The 25,564-nt window shown below is 52.3% G+C and overlaps 1 protein-coding gene across 1 annotated transcript; it reads right to left on the bottom strand.

Annotated features, from left to right (window-relative positions):
• Positions 1-2,487: 2,487 nt before the first annotated feature.
• NR2E1 (nuclear receptor subfamily 2 group E member 1) lies at positions 2,488-23,871 on the bottom strand. The gene is made up of 9 exons (XM_072738310.1): positions 23,163-23,871; positions 18,319-18,464; positions 14,814-14,901; positions 13,041-13,276; positions 11,548-11,694; positions 9,287-9,383; positions 8,750-8,899; positions 8,379-8,484; positions 2,488-4,064 (listed from the first exon to the last, which is right to left on the bottom strand). The coding sequence occupies exons 1-9, from the start codon at positions 23,185-23,187 to the stop codon at positions 3,902-3,904; spliced, it is 1,158 nt and encodes a 385-aa protein (XP_072594411.1). The 5' UTR covers positions 23,188-23,871; the 3' UTR covers positions 2,488-3,901.
• Between the last annotated feature and the right edge of the window lie 1,693 nt (positions 23,872-25,564).

The following is a 25,564-nucleotide window of genomic DNA, read 5'->3' as shown; positions in this document are numbered from 1 at the left end:
ATAATTTGGGAGCCTTAATCTAGCTCTTGAACTCACGTCCTGTTCTTTCTCTTCCCTGACATCGAAGGACAACTAAAAATGACTCAAACACAACGGGTCCTCACCTCATTGTCACAGTGTGCAATTAATACTTTTGAAAAGCAACCTTCCCAGATTTAGAAAAACTGTCAAAAGAGCACCAACGGCTGCTTCTTGGATGCAGTAACCACTCGGCTAGGCCCACCTTCTCTTGTCTGTACATTCAAATCACATGTGCTGCAATGATGTAACCCGATTTTGTATATTCAAACACTACTGTGGCACATCCACTGCGCCCCAACACCCGCCACAGAGGATGCCCACCTTTAAATCCACGCAAGCACCGAAGTTCTCGAAGCACCAAGTTGCATCCAGCAGAGAGATCCCCAAATCCCAGAAGAGAGTGCTTTGGAGTTTTCAATTCTGGGCTTTTTCACGTGTTGAAAGTCAGCTTTGAGGCACGTGTCCAATGGCAGAGGTGCCCAAAACGGAGGCGGTCCCGGCGGGCATCTATGGGGTGGCGTGTCGCGGGAGACCTGCCCCCTTTTAACAGTACTGAGTATATTTTCAATGGATCAAAATAGATCATATGATTGCACCAGATTTTATATGTAGGGTCAGGGCTACCCTTCCGTCCCCATCCTTCATGGGAGGTTGAGTTCGGCCACACGTGTCTGGCTTTGGCCGAATGTGACATGAGCAGCGGTGTCATGTGCTTGCTGAGCCCCTTGCACGTGTGCACCCCGCGGGCCCAGAGTGAGGAAGCACCGGAGCACCTGGAGCCCAAACTCCCGCCTGGAGCCAGGCCCGGACCCCCCCCCCCCCCCCCCCCCCGCCCCCGGCCAGGGTCCGCAGAGCTGGAGCAGGGAATCACAAGTGTGCTGTTGGGGGCGGGGGAGCCCAAGGCTTGTGGCTCGCCTTCACCAGATCTTGTCACTGGTCTCCTCTGTGTTTCCGATCCTCTTTTGTCTCACGAAATAAGTCATTTCAGAGACATTTTAGGATTTCCTTGGCCACCTTTCCCCAATGCCATGCATTCACAAAGGTAAACCACTGTTACGCAGTTCGTGCTTATCCTCCTTGTGTTTGTTTTCTTTATTTTTTAAAAAATATTTTATTTATTTATTCATGGGAGACACAGAGAGAGAGGCAGAGACACAGGCAGAGGGAGAAGCAGGCTCCATGCAGGGAGCCCGACGTGGGACTCGATCCCCGGACTCCAGGATCGCGCCCTGGGCCCAAGGCAGGCGCCAAACCGCTGAGCCACCCAGGGGTCCCCTTGTGTTTATTTTGAATATTTGCGCTGTATTTGTACATCTACAAACACAAACCTGGCGATGCTCTGCGGGTTGTACGACCTCACGTGAACACCAAGCCGTGTGCATCCTTTGGGACCCACTTGCACACTGAACTTCACAACACAGACCGTCATTGAACACACGGGCTCTAGGCCACTCGCTTTCACTCCTCCCCTCACACAGAATACTGTCTACACCGCGACGTACCGACTCTCCGTTGGGGGACGTTTTTCACTGTCAACCATGAAGAGTGTTGCAAGGAATGTCCGTGCACTCGTCTTTGAGTACCTTGCTTTTCTTTAATACCCACTTCTCGGGATGCCTGGGTGGCTCGGGGGTTGGGCATCTGCCTTCCGCCCAGGGGTGTGACCCCCGGGGTCCTGGGATGGAGTCCCGCATCGGGCTCCCCGCAGGGAGCCTGCTTCTCCCTCTGCCTGTGTCTCTGCCTCTCTCTGGGTCTCTCATGAATAAATAAAATCTTTAAAAAAATACCCACCTCTCCTCCCTGTGGACTTAGTAGAGGAGTGCCCGGCTGGTTGAACTTCCACACGTGTGCACTAAGGCCGATGTTAGCCACGGGTTCAAGTACCTGTGCTCCAGCCTTGCCAGAGCCGCTGCCCAGGGGGGGCCCACGGTGCCCCTGGCCTCGGGCACCTGTGATCCCCACCACTGGCCTCGGGCACCCGTGATCCCCACCACTGGCCTCGGGCAGTGGGGCAAGTGCGCGGAGGTTTGCTGGGCACCTCTGAACACACTTTCTACTGCTCCTTCCACATCTTACTCACCAGTACAGATCGCCACCCTTTATCTTTTCCATCACTAAGTGATTTCCAGTTCCTGGTCAGGACTGAAATGCTGGCAAGAGGGTTAGAGGAGTGAGTGAATGAAGACTCCGTTAATCGGCGTCTTTCTTCTCCACACAGCAATTTTTCTAACAGATGCAATTACATTGGAGAGCTGCAGAGAACGGAATCTTATGTTTTATTTCTTTATTCATTTTACAAATGGGATTCACTGTAAAAAAAAAAAAAAAGGAAATCGCCTTTGTGGTTCGTTTCTTCAGGCTGGAGCGCTCTGCTCCTCAGTTTTGACAGCAGCTGCGCCGCCGCCTTGTATCTGGGGGGGTGAGAGCCAGCCGGGCGTGGGGGGCTAAGAACTCAGGTAGCGCTCCTTTAAATCCAATATATTTTTATTCTTTGTAAATACAATGAGTACAACCTTTTAACTTCACAAATCAGTTAATTCACTTTGTACAAGAAAAGTTTTACTCATCCTATGATAGTCCAAGTGCTGAATATTTTTCCTCAGTGCTAGTACCTAATAAATCAAAAATGTGAAAAGTACAGCAGCTATTTTTTAAATGTTTGTTTCTACATTTCCATAAGTATAGATTCATACCAGAGGAGCAGCTTATAGTGTAGGACGGTGTGTGTGTGCGCGAGTGTGTGCGTGCGTGTGTGTGTGTGTGCATGCGCGCATTCAAGGCTTTACTAGAAACCAGTTTTCTGAAAGGCATTGAAGAGTCTCAGGCCGTTAGCAATAGATCAGTCAAGAAACCTTTTAGCCTTCATCTCCTTGTGGTTCCTTGGGGCATCATGTCTCTGTTCATTTACTCTGGCGTGACTCGCTGAAACACGAGTTTGGACCCCCAGCGCCTTTGGTTTCAGCACTTGGTTAACGGGACAGCGATGTGCCTCATCCTTCACCTCCACTTTTTTATTTGGTTTTGCTGTTTTTTTTTTTCTTTAATCCATCCTCCCTCACCTTGTGTTCTTTCAGTAAAGCTCTTCTATTTTTGAGATGTTATCCAACCTGAAGTCCTGGTGAGAATCTCAATTCCGTCCACCAATTCCTTTGACCAGGTTGCCTGGCCTGTGGTGTTGAAGAGAAGAAGGAGGAGGAAGAGGAGGAGGAGGGGAAGAAGGAGAAGGAGAACAAAAGAAAGAGGAAAGGCAAAGAAAAGAGAGAGAGAGAAAAAAAGCAAGTCTCACGGCATAAGCTACCTTTCCTTTTGCTAACTCAGTTCTGAAGGCCACTTCATGTTGTATTACGATAGAAGAAAAACTTTTGATAAAACTTTTGATTTTAAAACCTAACCATTATTTTTTAAAATAAATTCTCCAACATAAAATAGTTCTGAAGGCTGCCGTATGATGTTATACACAGAGCTATATTTGGTTACCCAACTTTATATGCTAAAAAGGGAAAAAGAAAGTTCTAGCGATGCTTCAGCTTTCGAGAGTCCAGCCCGGTCTTCCAAGGTAAGAGGCAGAGTGGCGCGGCCTGCGGGGACCCCCGATTCGGGGCCCCCCCTCCCCGGGGCGGGGCAGCAGGGGGTTCCCTCTGCCCAGGTGGCCCCATGACGCCTCCCTTCCTTCCGGGCTGCCCTACCCCGGGTGAGGCAGCGGGTCAAAGCGACTGGAACGGTGTCGTGTCAATTGGCTTTTCTTTTTTTTTTTTTTCTCCCCAAAGGCTGCACATTCCCAGATTTATGCTTCCTGAAGGGTTTGTTAGTTGAGGCTTGTTCTCCGTGGGTAGAAGTTCATCAGATACTGTCCCCTCCTGCAAAGCGGGGACTCCGGAGCTTAGATATCACTGGATTTGTACATATCTGAGAGCAGTCTTGTAATTGGCACGTTGCCGATGGTCTTTTTGAAGAACACTTCTTCTATGGTGGACGGACTAATAGAACGTAAAGCTGGCAAAAGCAACAGGAGTTTTCCAAAGCGGCAGGGTTGAGTGGGGTATCTGGAAGAGGACAAGGCGGGAGAGCAAGGTAAGATCCATGGCCCGTGGACACTCCTGCCGCGTGCTTGCCCCATCGTCCGCATAATGTCCTGCCTGGGTCTCTGCTCCCCGCCTCCCCCCACCACAGAGGCCCCCCGCGGGCGCTGCTGGCCCCTGGTCTGCAGGCTGACCCGCGGGGGGCATGCAGAGCATCCGTGATGCTGCCAAGATCACGTGCGGACTGTCTCTGGGTTAGCCAACAAGGGGGTTGCACTTTGTTTGGAGAAAAAAATAATAATAATTTTGAGAAGCCTGGTATTAAGCTAGGTCAGATGAGACGCCAAAGGGTAGGAAATAACCCCGCTGGTGACAATACAGGTAGCGCGAACGACCACGTTTTCTGATTTGCAAGGCTCCTTCATCAGCCTGGTTCCCTCAGAAAAAATGCATTCCTTTTCTAAGCAGTTCTCCAAATTATTATTCAGGCATTATACTTAGTCACTCTCAGGAATAATTCTATCCTTATTACCCTGCAAATTAAAGACTAAGTTCTGTTGGGTGGTAGTGCCATCCAACTTTCATGTCAATGAAATTGGCATATAATTAAAGATGTGAGAAATTGCTTAACAATTTCCTCTCTTGATGTCCAACATACGTCTGTGCTCAGATGTGCAAGTTCAATTTTTCTGCTGCCTTTAGATGCCTGTAAGCCACTTCCTCACTGCGGCCCCGATGCTTCCCCAGTCAGGTGTTTGGAATCAGGTATCGACACACTCCACAAGGAGGACTCCCTCCACGACAACAAGCCACCTGGAGGACTGAGCTCCAGGGACAACTACCGGTGACCAAGCTAGGTTTGACCCCTCCCTGGCCACAGGGTGCTAGAAACTGACAGCCATCAACGTTCCTTCGTAGGAGTAAGGCAGCTGAACGCTGAGCTTGATTGACCACCCTGCAAATAGAATCCAGGGGAGCAACTCTCATGGGGGTCTCTGAGCTTTGGGCACCCAGGAGTCCCTCTCTTCAACTGGATACTCGGCTGATCACTCTTTCTGGGCCTCTGGGGACCTCACTGGGCTCTTCTACTGCCCAGCTTCAGCCCAGCTTCATTATCACCCATTGACAAGGACCACCAGACCTTGTTTAACGATGTGGTCTGGAGCTCATCTGCATTTAAAAAATAGCTAAGTCCCATCATTTGCCCTCCTTGCTGATTGTGTCTTCTGTGTTTACTGAGATGTAATCCCAAGACACCACGTCTCCCTTCTATGTTACTCTCTCCAACTGCTCTGTTTCCCCTCCCATGGTCAGGCCAAGGAGCAAGAACCCTGTAAGCCACAAGGCCGAGGCAAGCCTCCACCATATGTGCAGCACTCATCCAACATGCTGGAGGTTTCCCATGGTGAGGAACCACTGTGGGAAATGGTAACTTTCAAAAGGATAGATTTAGGAGAATCCATAGACCATTAACTCTTGATTTTCTGCAAAGCGGATTATCCACTCACCTACTCACCCACTTCTTTCATTTCCTAGTTAGGAAGGGGCTGGTTAGTCAACACGAATTAATTGTCTGTTACATGCGGAGTACTGTACTACCTAGAAACAATAACAATGTATGTGTGCGTGAGAGAGAGAAAGAGAGTCTAACTACGCAATATTATTTTTTAGAATATCTATGTCCCTGATTTCATCCATTAGCATGAATGAATAACTGGAAGTTTTCTTTTCAGGCATAAGTGTTTTGTGTCTGTCGCAGATTTGTGTATTTGATCTTCAATTATAGCATAAAGTTTGTGTGAAATGCCAATTCCCCCTCGCCTTTTCCTTATGTCCTAGACAATTAGAGAAGTAGCCTACAGAGCTGAGTTTGCAATTTTAACAATTAATGTATTAGCTCATTGACTTTTCGTTTCAATTTCACATTTTATTTTTCTAGACAGGAAAGTGCTATAGAGGAGAATGTTCTCTGATTTGAAGGAGCTAAGAAATAAGGCATATGCTGTTTTGGCCTATGTACGATTCCAGGTATGGGTATTACTTACAGGGGTGCCTGGGTGGCTCAGTCAGTTGAGTGTCTGACTCTTGGTTTCAGCTCAGGTCATAATCTCAGGGTCATGGGATGGAGCGTGGAGTCTGCGTGAGATTCTCTCTCCCCCCTTCTATGTGCCCCTCTCCCCTCCCCCTAAAAAATTAAATCATAGCTATAGCTCATATCATGAAATAGCAAATGTGTTCCTTCAATGAATAATTGCCTTGTTTTGAGGCTGGGGGAGAAGTAGTATACTTGCCAATTTTCCTAAAATGGACTTTTTGTTAATCTGTGGTTTAACTCTCTCAGGTGACCCTAGAAGAAGCTCGCTCGGCCCTCTCAGGCTCCCCTTCCTGGACTCTGGCACCTCCATCGTGCCTCTACCAGCCCCTGCCTGGCTCTCCTCACCGTCCTTCTCCCCTCCTGCAGTCCTGCCATTCAAGGATCGGCTCACAGGTTGTCTCCTCCGTTACCCAGCCTTTCCTGACTTTCCCTCGCCACCTAGAATTCATCTCTCCCACTCCCCACTTTGCTTTTTCTCTGTCCTCTGGTATGAATTGAATGAACACTTCTGCCTACTTCACGCAATGATAAGGGGGGAGTGTCTCACTCTTTCTGGTGTCCCACGATGTTTACCGGGAGCCTCACACGAAGTGAGTACTCAGCAAGGCTTGACTGAATCAGTAAGTGGGTATCATAATCTTCTCAGTGTGATGTTCTTCATACCTCAATGATTCTAAATGTCCAAGGTCAGTCATGATATACAAGTTAATTTTTAGTGGGGGGGGGGGTGAGGGAGTACCCAAAGTATATACTGCTCCATTTTATAATTTTGAACAAATATGAAGAGCTTACTATACATTCTGAAATTTAACATGGGTTTAAAATTTTAAAGCCATAGCACTTTAGTTTAAAAGACACGTACACATGCGCTATCACTCAACATAGTTTCAGTGATATTCCACAGACAGGAAACGGTTTCATTCATTAGTTTTCAAAAGAGGATTTGTTAAAGAAATAAGCAGATTCTTAGCAGAAGTGGTATCACCCCCAATGAAGGGGTATCCCACCCCTTAGGTGAGGAAGGCATTAACTGCCTCTACCCACTCAATTTAATTACTCCCAGCACAGAGTCTGCGGGTGATGTTGAAATGATGGAGACAGGCTTCCATGGACTTCCTTTCAAGGTCAGTCTAAGAATTAACAATAATAAACAACTCTATTCTAACCTCAGATCCACTGCAATCCTAACCTAGGAAGCTAGCAGCATTCCACTACTCTTTAAAAGCCTTGCTTTTTTTCATCTGAAAATGGCTCAGTTGGTGAAATGTCTGCCATCAGCTCAGGTCATGATCCCAGAGTCCTGGGATCCAGCCCCATGTTGCGCTCCCTGCTTGGTGGTGGGGAGCCTGCTTCTCCCTCTCCCTTTGCTGCTCCCCCTGCTTGTGTTCTCTCTCTCAAATAAATAAATACAATCTTAAAAAAAGAAAAAAAGAAAGAAAGAAAGAAAGAAGGAAGAAAGAAGAAAGGAAGGAAGGAAGGAAGGAAGGAAGGAAGGAAGGAAGGAAGGAAGGAAGAAAGAAAGAAAGAAAGAAAGAAGAAAGGAAGGAAGGAAGGAAGGAAGGAAGAAAGAAAGAAGAAAGGAAGGAAGGAAGGAAGGAAGGAAGGAAGAAAGAAAGAAAGAAAGAAAGAAAGAAAGAAAGAAAGAAGAAAGAAGAAAGAAAGAAAGAAAAAGTCTATACCTCTTGGTAGACATGTCCATTGGTGGGCCAGGAGGAGCACTGCTTGGAGCCCCAATGCTGAGAGTTTCTAGAACTAGCCAAGAACAGCCTCTGCCACTGGGCTCTGCTTGCCCAGAGTTGCCTGATGGATACTATGACTCAAGATAACTCAACAGATACCAGTCCCCCAAGGCAAACAGCAGTCTGATGGGGCTAAAGATGGGGCCTCTCTGGGATGACATGACCATGATATATTAAGTAATATATCATAACTCCTTGGCCTTCATTTTTTATCTTGCCCATACTGAGGTCCTTTCACACAAATGCATTCAAATGTTTTGATGGATCAATTTTTTTTTTTCGCCAGGATAGCCATAAGGGGTCTGGCCGTGCTTTCACTTTGATAATCACATCTGATCTGCTCCTCCCACCCACCCTGAGAGATAGGTGAGGACACAGAGTATATTAACTGGAGGGCAACAGGATAATTAGCCACAGTGTTTGAACTGGCTGATTACTGCTTGCTCACACATTCACAATGGAAGCAATTTCCTTAAGTACACGGTCAAGGCAAACAAGAGTCACCTGGTATGGATGTAGCTGTTGAGGGTTAGCTGGGCCTCGTCTTGCAGGGCTGCGATGGCAGCAGCATTCCGGAAACTTCTCAGTTCAGAACCACTGTGTGTAGGAACTAGAAGCAAAGATGGGGATACTATGATGAGCAGCACACATAATGCAGATGGGGAAGCACCTCTCTGGAATCGAATGGCCCAGTAGGAGAACAAGTAGGGCCCATGGAAGTTTCCACCATGGAAAATGGGGCCAGCCCAAGAGTATCAGCTCCCTTAAAAACCATCACCTCTTTTTTTGCAATCATCAGTCTGGACTCTGAGGTGGCTGAATGAGCCAGGTGGCAAACCTGGGGAGGTAGAAGAGACCGGGTTGCGTCGGCTTACCAGCTTTGAAAGTGACGATGCATTTTAGACAGGCAAATTCGGTAGCATCTAACCGGAGTTGTCTGAACCGAGCCACCACCTCTTGTAAAGCTTGTATTTCAGATATGATCTTGTTCAGCTTCTGGGAATCTGTGTTGTCACCGTTCATGCCTAGAATAGAAATATGGAATAAATGCTCTAATATGAAGGCATTTTCGTGATTTAATATTGATTTTTGACAGAATTCTGCATATCAATATCTATTCAATTGTCACTCTAAGATATCTGATTCCATGTAAACTGGCTATATTGTATGAAAGTTAATATAAAATCTTCTCTTGGATGATAACAAACACAGTAATTTGCATTTAAATAACAATGCAAGCAGTCATGAATACAACAAAACAACATTATTTGCATTTAAATATAGATTTATAAATGACAGGTATACTCTATTGTTCAGCAGGAATTTGTTATTCTTTACATGTTGTTCTTTTTTCAGTAATGTATTTTTATGGTAATTTCTACAACAAAGTCATTAAATTGTGCAATTCTTACCAGATACAGCCAGTAGAGTGTTAGCATCAACCGGAATGGCCCATTGTGCTATTCCTAGAACAAACAGTTCTCTCCAAGCATCTTCCAAAAGCATCAGCTGTCATACAATAGATGTATAATATAATATAGTGTGTAATTTATAAATTTATAAACAATTTCAATATGTAAATTTCCATTATTTTAAAAAGTGTTTTAAATGCCTATCTTTCCTCTGAATATTCCAGCTTTCCTTTATTTTCCATATTTTCATTTCTGAAAAGGTGCCTATAGATAAGCATCTGAGCATCTCCATCCCAATTCCCCAAACTTTGCTTCCTCTGGTAAAGGGTTTACCCTTCTTGTCCTTGCAGCTATTCATTCCCTACCACCTAGAAACTTCTCCAGAGACCCAGGCTCTACAAAACGCCACCAGCAGCTTAGCAGGCAGAGCCCTTTCATATAAAATGCTGATATTATCAGGGTTGAGGATTATAGACTGAGTGTGCAGATGGGGGGGGGGCCCCCATCTTCCTAGAGGGTTGGGGGGCTGGGCTGGGGGGGGAGAGAGAGAAAGAAAGAGAGAGAGAGAGAGAGAGAGAGAGAGAGAGAGAGAGATCACTAATTCCCAAGAGGCATGCAGGGAAATCAGGGTGTAATTATGTTAATCGGGTTGTGCTGAGTTTACCTCATCTCACTGCCTGATTTTTCTGAGACTCATAAGTGGACAGCATCAAGGTGCTTGTCATTTTTATTCTAATAAAATGTGCTACTGAATATTTTAAAATGAAAATCTGGCTCCTTTTCCAAATTAATATACTGGATTCCACTTCATTGCAGTTTGCTTGTTGTTGAAGGGTTTCCACCGAAGGGCTAAGTGGCAGATAGTAAGTAAATTTTGTTTGTATTAAAGAGTATACAAATACCTGTGCTCAGAGAAAGTAGCCAGTGTACGTACCCGTGTGCGTGTGTGCACGTGCACATACACACACACACACACACACACAGAGAACAAATGGTTAGAGACGATCAGAGAACCTGGTTAAAGACAGAACCTAACTATTTTGGGAAAAAAAATCTGTTTTTGAAAAATCTCTCAAAACCCAGCCAATTCTGGATGATTTATGTGAAGGGATTTCCTTTCGGGAGCTAAGAGCTGAATTGTGAAGGCTTGTAACCAAAATCACAATCAGACCAAAAAGTTTAATTTTGAAAATGCTTTATTTTTAGCTTTATTGCATTAGGTACAGAAAATAATACTTTAAAAATGCAAGGTTAAACAATATCTAATTCTGACCATGTCTGAAAGTCCCGGCTATGGAAAAAAGAACATCCCATGCTAGAAGATTAAATGTTTTGAGCACATTGCTGGGTCTCTCTGTAGGAAACATACTTCATATTAAAGGGCACCATTATGCTTTAATTAGGTATAAAATGAATTAAAGAAAAACCACTTGCTTTCAAAACTACTTATTAGCCTTTTGAGAAATTTGTCATTAATTTCCATGAATGTACCGGTAATAGCCAACGGTTACGAACATTCAGTTTCTCTCTTTCCCTTAAGATTAGAAAAATTCTGGCAGAGGCTGTTTCTGATATTTCTAACAACAAAATTTCTGGCTTTTGGCACGATGTAATTTTTAGCAGCATATAATTTTTCTCCCTCTGAATGTCATGTACAACCACAGAAGTATGCACAATGCCCATTTGTTTACAAAATCTCTAAAGGTATCAAGGGAGATCCTGGCCTGCAGGAAGTGTGCAGTGCACCCCATAACCTTACATGCTGATCAATTAGTGCTCAAGGCTGTGAGTATCACAATGGAAAACATAAAGCTGTGAACATAAAATAATGAGACTCGCTCTGAAAATCTTACAGGTGAATACCTCATCATCTTTTTCTCTCAGTCCCAATATTCTTAAGAAATACTGTTTTATTAGAAATTTTAAATATTAGGATTTTTTAAAATGTGTGATTACATTTGATGTTTCAACTAACCTAAAAAGAGAAAGAGAGGGATAATGTTCTTGTATATTTGTTTTTCATAGACTGGATCCAACTTTCCTGAAATAACATAATTATGTTTCTTAGTAAGGATTCCATAGCCAGATTATTTTGAACCCATAGTAGGAAGCTAATTAAAATTGTTTCCTCATTGCTGTTAAGAACAGGTGCCTGGCCTTCTTGATTTATGCAGGTCACTTCCAGTGTGATAAGGCTAACCACTGTGGGGGGGTTTTCCCCAGCCCCCTGCCCCAAGAGTTCAGCGCCCTCTAGGTCATACCTGGTCCTGCAAAGATAGCGTGGAGAAAGCCGGTACACTCTTAGCCCACTTGATGCTCATAAACAGAAGCCTGGCAGCCGATTCACACACTGACTCTGTGGCCACTTCATACAGATACATTGGGGTCCCATTCACTTCATGGGGGTACTGAGCGGGGAAGAAAGAGAAACACCAGGGAGTGAGGAAACCACTGCTTTGCAAGAAGAGCCAACCTTTTAATTTTCCAATTAGAATAGGGAAGGAGATAGGCATCTGGATGTTCTGCTTAAACATGCAGTTGCCAGTTGGTAGACAAAAAAAAAAAACAAACATCTATATGTATAGAATTTGAGAAATAATAACCATTGGGAAAGGCCCATTTCCAGTCTTTGGGGGCCTGTTCCTTCCAGAGGGGCATCTGGCTTTTCTATCCCCTGCAGCAAATTTTCCTCCGACTGAGCCAAGTGCCAGGCCTGTCTCCCAATTTAGACAAGAGCTGCTTGCATTTGTGTAAATAAAAATAGATGTGAAAAAAGTATAAATTAATAGGCATCCCAAACACAAATATGCATATGAGTATTTTTAGAAAGGATTAGTATATTATGGAAATATTTCAATTAGACATCTTAATCATTCACAGAGCATTCCCATTCATAACTGACAACATATTCATAACACTACTTTCCCAAGCTTATTATACACATCAAGGGTAAGAAAGCAATATTAAATATTGTGCTTGTGCGTGTGCCCAGGTGTTTGGCTTCCCTGCAGTTTGGGGCTGCAGCTGGCCCTCCCCTTCGCGGCCTGGAGTGGGTGCTTTGGGTAGGTACCAGCTGGAAGCTTGGAAGGTAGTCCCTAGGTGGCAGCCTTTTGAAGTGGTTCAGGCTGTGGCCCTGCTAAGTAGAGACTCAATCCTGGTATAAATACATGCATCTCAGGAGGGAGTGCAGGGGAAGTGGAAGAGGAAGCCGGCTTCCTCAAACTGTCCTAACAGGGTGAGCTCCACGTGTTGTGGGTTGAATTAGGGATCCACAGCCTTGCCCAAGAAGACAGATCCCTGAGACCTGCAACACCACGGGGACTCTTCTCTGCCAGCGGTAGCCAACTCCTTTCTCCTAAAAACAAAAGGGCTCTTCTGGTCTGCAGAAACCCCTCGGATGCCTCTCTGTTCAGCCAGGACTTCACATCAGGGCTTTTTTTTTTTTTTTTAAAGATGTGGGTTCCTGGACCCCACCTCAAACCTGTGCAAAGGGACTCTTTGGGGGACTGGGCCAAGGGGTCCACATTTGTAGCCAGCTCAGAGAGCGACTGTAGCACACACTAAAATTTGAACCCTCCTGGCTTAACAGGGCAGAGTGCAGCCCGGGGCCAACAGCTCCCTGCAGAGCCCAACCCAGAACCATGCAAGTTCTCTGTCTTTAGGGTGACCCCATCCCAGCTCAGAAGACATGGGTGCCTCCCACCCCACCCTCCGCTAGCCAGCAGACTCCTCTGGGGCCTGCAAGGACACGGACCTTGGGCGTGGGCTGAGCCAGGCTCACGAGAGTCTGCCGCTCAGGGGTGGCGGACACGGCGGCCAGCTCCAAGCCGTGGGGCTCCAGCTGCGTGACTGCGGTGAAGAAGGCGGGCGCGGGCAGCGCTGCGGAGGGGAAGTGCGCCGCCGCCCCGTTCTCCTCCTTGTGTCCACGGAAGTAGAGGGCCACCTGCTTGCGAATGGTGGACGTCCGAGGGCCCCGCTCGTGCTGCACGGCTGCAGAGACAGACAGATGGACGAATGCCCGCGATCAGGGAGGCTCGACCACCCTTGGTCACTGCCGAGCTCCCGAGCTCCCGGGCCAAACGCCACGTCTGGGCAGGCAGGGTCACTGGGGAGGTGCGGGCAGCGAGGGACAGGGGCTGCGGTGAGGCCACCCCCCCCCAGATGGGCTCTTCGTGGGGACCCCAGGCTGAGCGGGGAGCCTGACCCCAAGTGCCCCAATAATGGCTAAGCCTCCAGACAGACTAGGTGCGCTCGCTGTCGGTCCCGGGCTCTTCCCCACCCAGGGGAGGTCACAGGGAAACCCGAGACCCTCTGGGGGGACAACTTAGGTACCCTGGTCCCCAACAAAGGGGAGAGGGAGCACTGCGCCCAGGCGGGCACAGACCTTCCCCGCTCAGCCAACGACCCCCCCACCTCCACCCCCACCGAAAAGGCGCATTTGGCCTCCGAGGGCCTGGGGAGAAAGGGCCCTGGGCCGGGACACGCGGGGGGATGGAACGAGGGAGAGCTCGTCTTGGAGTGTGCTGGAAGAAGGCAGGGGAGATGTGACAATTACCGCCAACAGTTTAAACAAACAAATTAATTCAGGGCAATCTTCCGCTCGCGGAGCTTGACAACTTGTCAATACACAAGTTCAACAGGTTGGACGTTCCCTCCTGCTTCCTGCGCCGCCGAGGAAGGAGTCTCCCCAGTGGGCGCTGTGCCTCCTGGAGCTGCCACCCGGCCCGGCCCGTCGCCAAGGCACACCCTCCGAGCATCCTGTCCTGAGGCCCCACGCCTCTCCCCGGCCTTGACCCCCGCCCCAGGCCGCCACCGGCCCGCACTTGGACTCGCACTTGGACTGCGCTCTCGCCCAAGAAGCGTCTGATGCCCCAGTTCTTGCTGCGTGTGTTTAAGAGCTTTCTGAATATGGGGGTGTCTGAGGCACCACAGGCATCACCCTACCTCTCCAGCCCCTTTTTGTGGAACCGAGAGAAAAAGGCCAGATCGCCACAATGGCCTTCCTGATTTGGGGATCTTGGTGAATTAGCCAATACCGACCGCCTGGAAATTCTGGCGGGCTTGTGTCTCTGCCCTCCCTCGTTCACACAGTCCCCTCATCCCCACAATCTCCACCCTCATAGACTACCAAGGCAGGGAGGTCCTGCGGAAGGTTAACGGGCTTAGAGGTGGCCACAAGCTGCAAGGAGAGGCGAGAAGAGGTATTAGGATGTGAAGGGGGCGGAAAACTGCACGTGTGTGCCCAGCAGAGCGGGGTCCCGAACGCTGTCTGGGGTGGGGGTGGTTGTGGGGCGCAAGTTTCCCACGTGGGCTCGGGCCACACCTCGGGAGTTCAGTGGGAGGTGGGGGGGGGGGCTCATGCAGAGAGATGGAAGGGTATGACTGAAAGTCCGAGGCCAATTCCCAGCATCTGGAAACAACTGCTGCGGAGATGATTTACATGCATTGGAGCGCCATGTATTTTCTGTACATATAATTTACTTAGTAGTCAACCAACATTAGAGAAATAAAAAGCTGTGCTGATTACCGTCTTTGTTCATGTTGACTTCCAAACACTTCTTCAGCCGACACGCCCTGCACTGGTTTCTGTGCGTCTTGTCCACGGGGCAGCCTCCCTGGAACAGAGCGCAGGCGGTCAGCGGCCCCCAGGGCTTCTAGACGGCGCCGGATGGGAGGGGGGGGTAGGGGTGGGGAAACGTGGAGGAGGAATGGACCCTGCCACCCATCTCGGAGCTGCAAGCCTGGGTCCGAGGAGAAGCTCGAAGGCCTTGGGCACGAGCAGGGCCAGGTAGAGAGAGGGCCGGGATGCCCGGGGCTACTTCAAAGGGAACAGCCCCTGGTCCTGGGAAAGTGGGCTGAGGAAGCTAAGTCCTTGGCCAAGCAGGTGAAGGGTCAAAGCGCCTGGTCTGCCCGGGGCTGCAGCGCTGGGAGGGGAAGCTGCAGCGGAGCCACCGCCGGGGGGCTCGGAGGGGCTGGAGCGCGGGGGCCAGACTTTCAGGACCGAAGACAGCGACCCGGCCCCGCAGGATGCAGGCCCCCGCCGAGCCCCCTCCGCTCACCCTTCCTCCCTCCTTCAGGTCTTGAGTCTACTTCTTTCTGTCACTTTGGGGGTGTGGGGGGCATTTATCTGTCAGATAAATATCTCCCCTTTATTCTTCGCTCTCCTGTCTCCTGACTCTTGCCTTTGTACTTGAAGCCATCCTTATAATCAGCAAGTCAAAGTTGTCTTAAAGGGCTGGCCTCAGCCCAGAATTAATGGAAACAGCCATTCCTGGAAAGTGTGGCAGAAGCCCCAGTGGTTAGTTAGCAGGGCAAGGCCTAGGAGAGGTGAGGATGGGAAGGGAAGAGCCCAAGGCCTTCGCAAAATCTAGAAATGCCCACTGTGTAAATAGGACACAGGCAGGGTGATAATGTGATGGGCGGCGTGACAAAATGATCATATGGACTGAGAACAGTGGCATGATAATTGGGGAAAAAAAGCTAATTACTGCCTTAGAAATATTTATTTGAGATGCATGAGAAAAAATATTTTAACTAATGCAATTTTCTGGAAAAATATTGGCTATCAGAAGAGAAGATTTACAGAGGAACTTTCTTATGGAATTTATTCAGTGTTAGGCGTTATTACTGAGGGAACATATACATAGCTACATAAAGAGTCATATCTATATGTGCATTTTATACATCAAAAGTATGTGAGAAGTTTGGTGCTCTCCTGGGTTTATAGGATTTGCGACTGTTACCTGTGCTGTGGGAAGAAAGAGAATAAAATAAATGTATTTTTATTTTCCTTTATAATCTATAAAGTTCGTAAACCGTGAATTTGGGGTAGGCACATTTTTTGAAGTAGCCCTTGGCAAAAAAAAAAAAATTGTACACTTGAATACACTTTATTTAATGAGATCCCACCTTCTGATTTAAAATATGCTGAGGTATTTAGAACAAAGGCAGGGCAGAGATTCATAACAATTTCTGTATGTTCTCATTCTTTTTTTTTTTTAAGGTTTTATTTATTTACTCATGAGGGACAGAGAGAGAAGCAGAGGCACAGGCAGAGAGAGAAGCAGGCCCCATGCAAGGAGCCCGATGTGGGACTCGATCCCGGGTCTCCAGGATCAGGCCCTGGGCTGAAAGCAGGCACTAAACCGCTGAGCCACCCGGGCTGCAACCATGTTCTCATTCTTGTTAATAATAAATTGGAATATTCCTTACCTAACCTTCAAACAAAAGAGGTAAAGGAAATAATTTTTGCTTTCTAAGTGAATTCTTCAGGGTATCTTTGCTGGCCAGTGTAATAGCTCAACGTAAAGAGGTTTAAAGAACTTGTTATTAAATGCAATCGTATGTCTCTCCTCAAGTGTTATCTTCCTAGTATTCTGATAAACAAGCTAATGCAAAATGGAAACCTTCATTTGTTCTTAGGAGTGTCTTCAAATCAGATCATATGTATATAAATATCTGAAGCTTGAGAGAAAGATGAGTGCTTGAGCTCAGCCCATTTATTCTCTCTGCAAGGAGAGGACACCAAGCCTGATGAGTCTATTATCAGTCCTTTACAAGGACTTGGACTGACATCAATATGTTCGAATTGATAGCCAACCCCTTTGAAAATATCAAGCATAACATCTGAGATTTTGATTCCCCAATTCTGTGCATTGCATAAAATTAAAAGGTAATTTAAGTGGAAGCCTGCTCAAATCTGACTACCCACAGTAATTCCCCATTCCTGTGGGGCTATAGGGAGACAGTCCTGCATGTTATAACGTGCTGTGTCCATGTGGTGAGCTAGAAACTGATACAGAGCTGTGTACCCGATTAAACAGATACCAGGGCTGGAGTTCAAAATAACTTATCCAAATGTAAGTATCTTCTAACTTTTGTTGATAATTCAAATCTATTAGAAATGGATGTGAGCAGACATAGTTTTAGAAAAAGAGTAATTTGCTAGCTCCAGACAACGTGTATGTATATATATATATTCATATATCATATATAAATACTAATTAGTGAAGATGTGTTACCGTTTTGGTTACCAAAGGATGACTTCTGACTAATACACCCTCCAGGGTCTTCTTGGAAGCCAAGGTGGTGGCTTCTGTGCTGAGGGTCTGTGTGCCAGGCTGTGGAGAAGGCAGCGTGGGACCAAAATGACCTAAAATGAGCCTACCACTGAGCTGGAAACTGAGTCAGGGGTCCTACTTGTTCTTTCTGGAACCTTTGGCTCACTCTCAGCCCACGCTCTAACTCCCTTGTCTCTTTGAGACAGTTATGCCTTCTCAAGACCAAAACACAACCAACCAGGCACATCTTCTAAACAGAGAAAGGGGACCTATGAGAACCTTGGAGAGGACCTCAGAGACCCCTTCCTCGAGAGTCTTCTCTTCTTGCCCACTCTCCCCTCTCCTGACCAGGGCTAGCTAGAGTCACATGGGTGCTAAAGCACCACTGCCCAGTCCCAGAGCAGTCCTGCTTCTGCAAAGTTGAAAGTCCTCCGTGTTCCAAATGGTCACGCTCACCTCAGGTGACAACCTTGCCTGGGATGCCTTGGGCCTTTTACTTCGGCCGTGGCAGGCAGTGGTCAGGGCATCGAGCTTGGGGTGCTGCTAGGAATGGAGGGTTAGAGCGCAGGCGACATAATAGAGCCTTTCCTCCAGTGTTCCCGGGTGGTTTAGGTTCTAAAGTTCCTTAGGTCCCCTGAGCTGGCTTTAAGGCCACTGGGTGTGGGCCATTGTGAGTGTCCAAGTCTGTGAGAAGGTTACCAAAAGCGGAGTGGGTGTGCGAGCGCAGGGAGGAGCCCAGATTTCAGCTATGCCCCCCTCCCCTCCGCAGACCCTGGTATCTTCCCTTACCTCTTCCCGCCTGTCCCCTGCAGAAGGGCCTCTGAGAGTCCAGGCGGGAAGGAGGGGAGAGGAAGGGAGAGGTCAGGGCTGGGTCCTCCCTCGGCAGCTTGGAACCTGGGAGGAGGCCTTGGCACGAACAAAGGAGGGGGAGGCAGCAGAGGGGAGCCGGGCGCGCAGCCCCAGCCGAGGTACCTGGTTTCCAGATTTGCAGACATACGTCCGATTCCTCCGGATGCTCCGTTTGAAAAACCCCGAGCAGCCGTCGCAGGCGTAGACCCCGTAGTGTTTCCCCGAGCTGCGGTCGCCACACACTTTACAGGGGATATCTAAGATACGGCCTGAAATCGCAGGAAAGACAGGCAAGGGGGGTGGGGGGGGGGTGGGAAGGGACGAGAGGGAGAGGAGGGTGGAGAAGAGGGAGGCGAGGGGAGCGGGAGAGAGATGCTAAGCAATCTGACCTCTGAAGGGATTAGCACCGAAGCTGCGGTAAAAGCAAATAATGAAGTGATTTTATAGCCAAACTTTTTTTCCTTGAGCAAGTGTCAGTTTCCTACAATGAGCATTATTCATGCACCGCTACATGTATTTGGGTCTCTTCTAATCGCCGAGACCCATTTTGGAATAAAAGATTACAGCAGGCCGGGGCCGCGCGGCCCGCCGCTGCCTTTCTGCTCCGGGAAAGTTGGGCCGCCTCCCTCCCCCGCTCTCGCATTTAACAGGGAAAGTTGTTAGAGCGCGAGGAGACAAACTTGAAATGTAAAAGGGGAAAGAAGAAAAACAAACACGGCTGGAACCGGGGATGGCAGCTGGAAGGCAATCGAGTTTTCTCTGAGCTGCCGGGCGCTTGTTATTATTAGGATTATTATTGTAATGCTAATACTAGGATTATTAATGATAATAAGGGTAGTGGTAATTGCCCAACTTTCGCTTTACCTATTTTAAAAAATGCTTAGTGGATCGCTTTTGAGAAATTATTTCTTTTAGGAAAAAAACACACACATACACACACACACACACAACACAACACACATGTTCCCCCCAAAAGTAACTAGCACCGGGCTGAGCAAATGAGGGAGTGACCCGTGCGCGGTGCCTCGGCAGGTTGGTCCAGGCAAGGCCACCCCCTTCTCCCTCCACTCCCCAAGTTCGGCCTCGGGGACCTACCTCCTCTCACTAGGTCCCGGGTGGGTCCCCTCCTGTCTGCGTTTCCTCTGCTGTGGGAGGCTGATATTTTCAAGGATCTAGCTGGTGTCTCTAGACTGTCCTCCACCCCAGCTGGCCTCGACTGTCGCCTGGCTTAGGAGAACTTTCCTTGGGACCCCCCCACCCCAAGGCCGGAGTGGCTGCAGACCTTGGGGGAACGTCAGGGAGCGGATAGTATTCCCAAATTCCGGAGGGAGGCAACTATTTTCTCAGGTTCAAGAGTCCAACAAGCCTCAAGGGATGCGGAGGGACTTAGAAATCTGTCCTCTGGCAAACCAAGTGCTGAAGTGTCAACACTTTGATGATAGGGTGACGGTCATAATTAACTTCTTTACATGACATTTTTCCCTGTGGCTCCTCCACCCAAGGCCTCAGAGTCCGGGCCGCAGGCCTCGGCCTCGGTGAAACTGGACAGTTGCTCCCCCAGCGCTCAGGCTGGGGTGCGGGGAAGGGAGTCCCAACCCCGGGCCTGGGGGGAACTGAGGAGGGGAGGGTGCCACGTGGAGCCCCCCCCCCCCCCAAGTCTCAGGAGTGGAAACTGGCTGGCGATCCCGAGGCGTCCTGGGAGGGCGCGAATCCCTGAGCAAGGCCCTGGAGAGCTGCTGGGGGCCGGGGAGGAGGGGGGGGGCGGGAGAGCCCAGAGGCCAGGGTGGGGGTGGGGGTCCCGTAACGACCAAGCTCGGCCGGGGTAATTACAACCCCGCCGTAGCACCTGCCTATAGAGCCACCAGTGACCCGTCAAAAAGAGTAGCATGGGAATTCAGACGGCGACAAAGGCCGGTGGGGGAGGCGCGAGGCGCGGCGACCACCGCCTCTGCGCCCCTTTCCGCGAAGGGTGGGAGGAGACGTTGTGCTGGGGGTGGGGGAGGAAGCGGCTGGAGGGAGCCGGGCGAAGCCGCCGCGGGGCTGGGCCCTCACCCCCGGGGCCTGGCTCTGCACCCCTGGGAACCCACAGCCGCGCAGCCGCGGGGCCCAGCCCTGCTGCATCCCGGGCGACAGCCAACTTGGTTCCCTTCTTTTGCAACCATCCTTCCCAGCACGACACGCGCCCTCTGGCAGAGCTGGGGTCCGGGTTTGGGATTCCGCAGTCCTGCCGCCCCCGCTGTCCTCTGCCCGCGGGCACTTTTGGTGGTGCCAAGAGGAGCGCGCAGGAGGCGCCGCGGGGGTGTCTCTCCCCTCCCCTTCCCATCCCGACGGGAGCACGGGGGCACACCACCTCTCCGCAGAACCCCCCGGGGTGCAGGGAGGACCGGGGCGCGCGACTGACCCCTCCGCGGCGGTGGGGGGCGCGGGGGGGCTCCGCAGTCACCCCGCGACTGGCCTGGGCGCAGCGCTCCGAGCGCGCCCCGGGGCAGCGCAGAGCCCGCCGGCCGGGGCGGGGCACGGGAGGGAGGGACGCGCAATTCCGGCCCGAGCGGGTGTGCGCCTCGGCCTGCGCCACCCAGCCACGTTAAGGTGACTTGGGGTCACGAGACAAGCTGGTTGACCCCGTTGCAAAGCTCCTCTCATTTAGCAAACCGAGCGAGCTCCGACGTGAGGCGGGCGGGAGTTTCCTGAGGCTGGAAAACCGTTCTTAACTTCCCTCGCCAGGGGGTCCCCTCGGGGCTTTTTGTGTGTCATAATTGCCTAAAGATATATGGCAGCTTCGATTACTGTAATTACCATCAGAGGCTGTTGAAAGAAGTTAGTCTGGGCTGCAGGGGTGACTGGCCGGGGTCTCGTTACCACCCAGGCGGGGCTCCCGGGTGACACCGCTCTGCCCTCCAGCTGTGCGAAACCGAGCGAGGCGGGGGCTGCAGACCTCGCGGCCCGGCCCGGGCCTGACCTCGCCCGCTGCGCGCCGACCTCCTCGCCGCCCGGGGCCCGAGGGCCGCGGTCTCGGGGCCCGGCTGCCGCCACCTGTCTGGGGACGGCCGGGAGGCCCCGGCGCCGCGGGCGGGGCGGCCTTGCTGCGGCCCGGGCAACCTCAACAGCGGAGGCCGACCCCGCGGCGGGTCCCCGGCTTCCCAGGCCCAACTCGGGCTCTTGGGAAGCTGGAGAGCTCCCAAGTGCCCCCAGCGAGTCACTCAGCCTCCCCCCATCCTCCTGCCACCCGGAGTCCCAGTCCACCGCAGCTGGGGCGGCCCCCAGGGACCCCAGCTTAACGCCCAGCCCTTCCCTCTAACCCGAGGCCTCCTCTCAAGCTCCCCCCGACCCCACACCGACCCCCGCGACTCCGCACCCCAAGTGGGCCAACCAGCCCGAGGCTCCTGACTTCTAGGGAAGGCCTGTCACAGGGCGAGGCAGCCAGGAGGCCTGCCCAAGCCCACCGGCTCTGGTTTTTCCAACAGAGGCTCAGAATGCAGCAGAAAAGGTTTCCTTCTGCGCCTCCTGCAAGGGCCTCACACCCCAGAACGCGGGCCACAAAAAAGCGAGCCCACCTCGCTGCCCAGAGACCCCCGAGCCGCAAGGCCCGGGGTAGGCCCGAGGCTAACTGAAGACACCAGGCCTCCGCAAGGGTCGGCTCCCATTGGGGCGGCGGCAAAGTTTTTCCTTCTCTCTTCCCTCTGCCCTAGTTTTACCATTTCTCCTTTTCTCTCTCTCTCTCTCTCTTTTGGTTCATGTTCACTTTACTTGAATTTCAAAAATGGTACCACCCAAACCAAAGCCAACGGACAACGTGAATTGCTTCCCACTTGAGTGGGACTTGATCATCATCGGTCCTCAGAAGTATCTGGGAATCTCCCAACTTTCAAAGACTCAGGACAATGAGGGCCAGGGAGGGGAGGGGGTGTCGGAGGAAAGCAAGGAGCACCCTAAATGCTATGGGCGGCGGTAACAAGGGAGGCGAGAGGACCCCGGGGTGTGGGGACTGCGACAGGGGCCACCCCCCAGCCTCGGGCCCTGGAAAAGGCAGCTCCAGGCCACCGGAAGGCGGGAACTGAAATGCCCCGGGGAGATCCGAGCCCTGCGACAACGCCCGCCCCACGGCGGCTCGGGCCTCCGCGCTCAGGTTGGGCAGGCTCGGCCCGGAGATGCCCGCGCACACGGCTCAGGCCCGCGCTGTGGCGTCCAGGGGCGGTTAGGGATCCGCCGCGGCTCGGCATCCTGAACCCCGAACGGGAGCCACCAGCGAGGCAAGTTTGAGGAAGGAGAGAAGCCCGCGAAGGGAACAGGCCGCACACTCCTGCCTCTGCCGAGCTCCCGCTCGAAAAATCCTTGGGATTAGGGATTTGGTCCCCTCTTTGCTGGAGCGGTTCGCCATACTTTAAATTCCCCAGTTATGACCTACGCGGATTTAGGATTAAGGAAAATGTGACTTTTAAATTGTTTCGGCTTCCCAGTTTGCAGGATTATTTGAAATAGCTAGAAACGGGGTGCAAAGCATTCCATTCAAATCCGCTTTGCGCAGAGTTGCTTTTGCGCGCTGGAGCTCGGAGTTTTGAGCGAGCGTGTTATTGTGCTGCCGCCTGGAGCTGCGGCCTAGTTCCCGCCCCCGTCGCGCCCCCCCCCCCTCCCCGCACCTGGCGGCCCGGCCGAGGCAACTCGGGGGCCCGGTGGGCTGCAGGGGTCTCAACCTTCCCACCCTACCAAGGCGGGGTGGGCTGGGGTGGGGTGGGGTGGGGCAGGGGTGGGGGGGTGGCTGGGGCAATCAAGCAATCGGGAGGTTAACGAAATTCTTCTTCCCTCTGCACGAAGCATCCCGACTCGCGGGCTGCAAGGAGCTGGGCCAAAGCGCACCCGCCGCCGGACTCCCCTTTCCCGGGCTCGGCGCTGCAGGACCGCCCCGGCCTCCCCTCCCGCCCTCCCCGGGCTGCGCTCCTGAGCCCCGCGGCGGCCCCCAGGGTACCCACTTGTTGATCCGGCCGGCTTGCTCATGCTGGCTGTCCCGGGGCGGAGCGGCTGGTGGGCGCTGCCCGAGTCCCGGCCGGCAGCGCCCGCCTCGCCGCCGGGCGCCGCCGCTCTCCAGCCGCCCTCCAGCCTGCAGGCTCCCGGGCCGGACAGGTGGGTGTCGGCTGCGCGCCGCGCTGCTCCCCGGGCGCTCAGAATTCGTTCCACGGTGGGAATTCAAGCATCCTCAAGTTTCTTCCCGGCTCTTGCAAAACCGCGGCTGCTGGGGATGTTGCTTGGTACGGACACACGCATGGACAGACAAACGGAGGGACGGACAGGCGGGCGGATCGAGGAAGAAGGGTGAGGACAGCGAGAGGGGAAGAGTGAAGGACAGGGGTGGTGACACGCCAACGGTCTTCCTACGGAGCAAACCGGACCGAACCCCGCTCCTTCCCCATTCCGGTCTCGGTCTTCAATTTCTCCTCCTCCGTGAGGCTTGCGGAGCGCGGCCAGCCCCCGACAGACCGCTGCTCTTGCAAGGAAGGAAGGCGAACGCCAGCGCGGGCTCCGGCCGACGGGCTCCTCCGCGCCGCCCAGCCCAGAGCGCGGGGGCCTAGACTGCCCGCAGGTCTCCGGAGCGAGCGCGCGGCCGGGTCCCGGGGTGCGGGGAGAGCCGCGCGCGGAGCGGCCAGGGGTCCCCGAAGTTCATTACCCCGTGACTTTGTGCTTGTCGCTGCGGGCTGGGTCCCCTGTAATATCTCCAGAAGCGCTCTGACAGGCAGCCGCGGGGAGGGGAATAGGGCGTCCCTGGCCCACTTAGCTTTTCCCCCAACTCCTGGCGGGGTCTGACGTCAGCCATGTGCGGGGAGGGGATGGGAAGAGGGAGGGGGTTAAATGCTAATGATATTAATGAACCTCCAAGCGGCTCCCAAAGAAAATGCAGGCGCTGTCGGAGCTGACGAGTTAGAGTGTGAACAGGGGAGTGGGGCTCTGTGCGTGCGCGATGGTGAGGACCGTGCGGCTCCCGTAATAAAAATGAATTATTATATTTCATGGCAAAGGGGGAAGGGGAGGGGAGACGGAGCATTCTCCAAACGCTGCCCCCCCCCCCCTTCTCTCCAGAGCGCCAGACAGATTCGAGGAAGAAACTGGGTGGCTGTGTGTTTGTGTGTGATTGTGCGCACCGGATATGGCCATGTGAGTTGGTTCATTCTTGGGCCCGTGCCCCCTTCTGTTGGGTAAAACTTGGATCTGGTCCGAGGTGAGTAATTATTCATTTTGCAACTATCTACGGAAAGTTGTGGCTGAGCACGCCGCGTGCGGACTTGGGGCCTGGGATGGGGTCTGCTGGAGGCTCCGCTCCTGCGGCCTTCGCGGGGTCCACCTGGGCACCAGCTGCGGGGAGGGCGCCGGCCGCTCCCCCAAAGCCAAGCCCAGCCGGAGCGCGGTGAAGCTCCTGTCGCCCTCGTTATCCACACTGGAGGCGGCTGGAGGGCGCAACTTTCCCTCCTGCAGCCCCCCACCGCACCCCCTGGAGGCTTCGCTGGCTGCCCCTCCCCGGGTCGCGGCCGGGGATTCTGGAGAGCTCCTCCGCCTTGGGCGCCCCATCCCTCCCGCCAGGCGCGGCTCCTCTCCTGTGCTCTCCCGCTCCGGGTCCCTGCGCCGCTCCGGGAGAGCGCACGCCGAGGGAGCGGGAGCCCAGATCTCTAAGAGATTAATTCTTATTTAAGCTCTCCCTGCAGCTTGAACTTGTCGAACAAGAGCTTGCAGCCAGTCCTCCGGGCGTGGGCCGGCTGGAGGTCAGGGGTCGCACCTCCAGCTCTCCCGCCCTCCGCAGCGCTGGGGGGGGGGGGGCGGGGATGGGGGGGCGCGGGGAGCGCGGAGGAGAACTGAGACCCGCGCTCCGCAATCCTCCCCGCCCTCCTCTTAGCCCCACTTTCCGCAGACTCCGGGTCACCCGGGCTTCCGAGGACAGTTAGTGTGTGCAAGCGAGCGCCCGGGTCCCCGAGCCCTCGGAGGGCGCAGCAGCCCCTCCGCCCCGCCGCGTCTCCGGGGCGCGGGCCGTGCGCTCCTGCCCGCGGCCTCCGCACGTGAGCGCAACTTCCCGCAGGAGCCTCGTCCGCAGGGCCCCGCGCACCAGCACCGCGCGCTGCCCCCGCGTGCCCGCCGCGGTCGCAGGGACACGCGGAACCCGCAAGAAAGAGGACGACTCTTTCCCAAGTGAGCCCTCCTCGGGTTTTGGTATTGGGACGAGATTGGGGAATTGTGGCCCAGAACCATAAAGCTGAGGGTATTTCTTTAGGAGACGGGGCAAGACATCAAAATTGTGGACGGCTACGTTGGGCAGTGCGCTGGCCGCACGCGCCAGAAAGGGAATTCCGCGTCCAGGAGGGGAACCGAGCGTCGCTAGAGACACGCAGTT

Source organism: Vulpes vulpes, chromosome 1 (genome assembly GCF_048418805.1).
Source record: "Vulpes vulpes isolate BD-2025 chromosome 1, VulVul3, whole genome shotgun sequence".
NCBI classification, from domain to species: domain Eukaryota; kingdom Metazoa; phylum Chordata; class Mammalia; order Carnivora; family Canidae; genus Vulpes; species Vulpes vulpes.
This window is presented reverse-complemented; position numbering and strand designations above follow the sequence as displayed.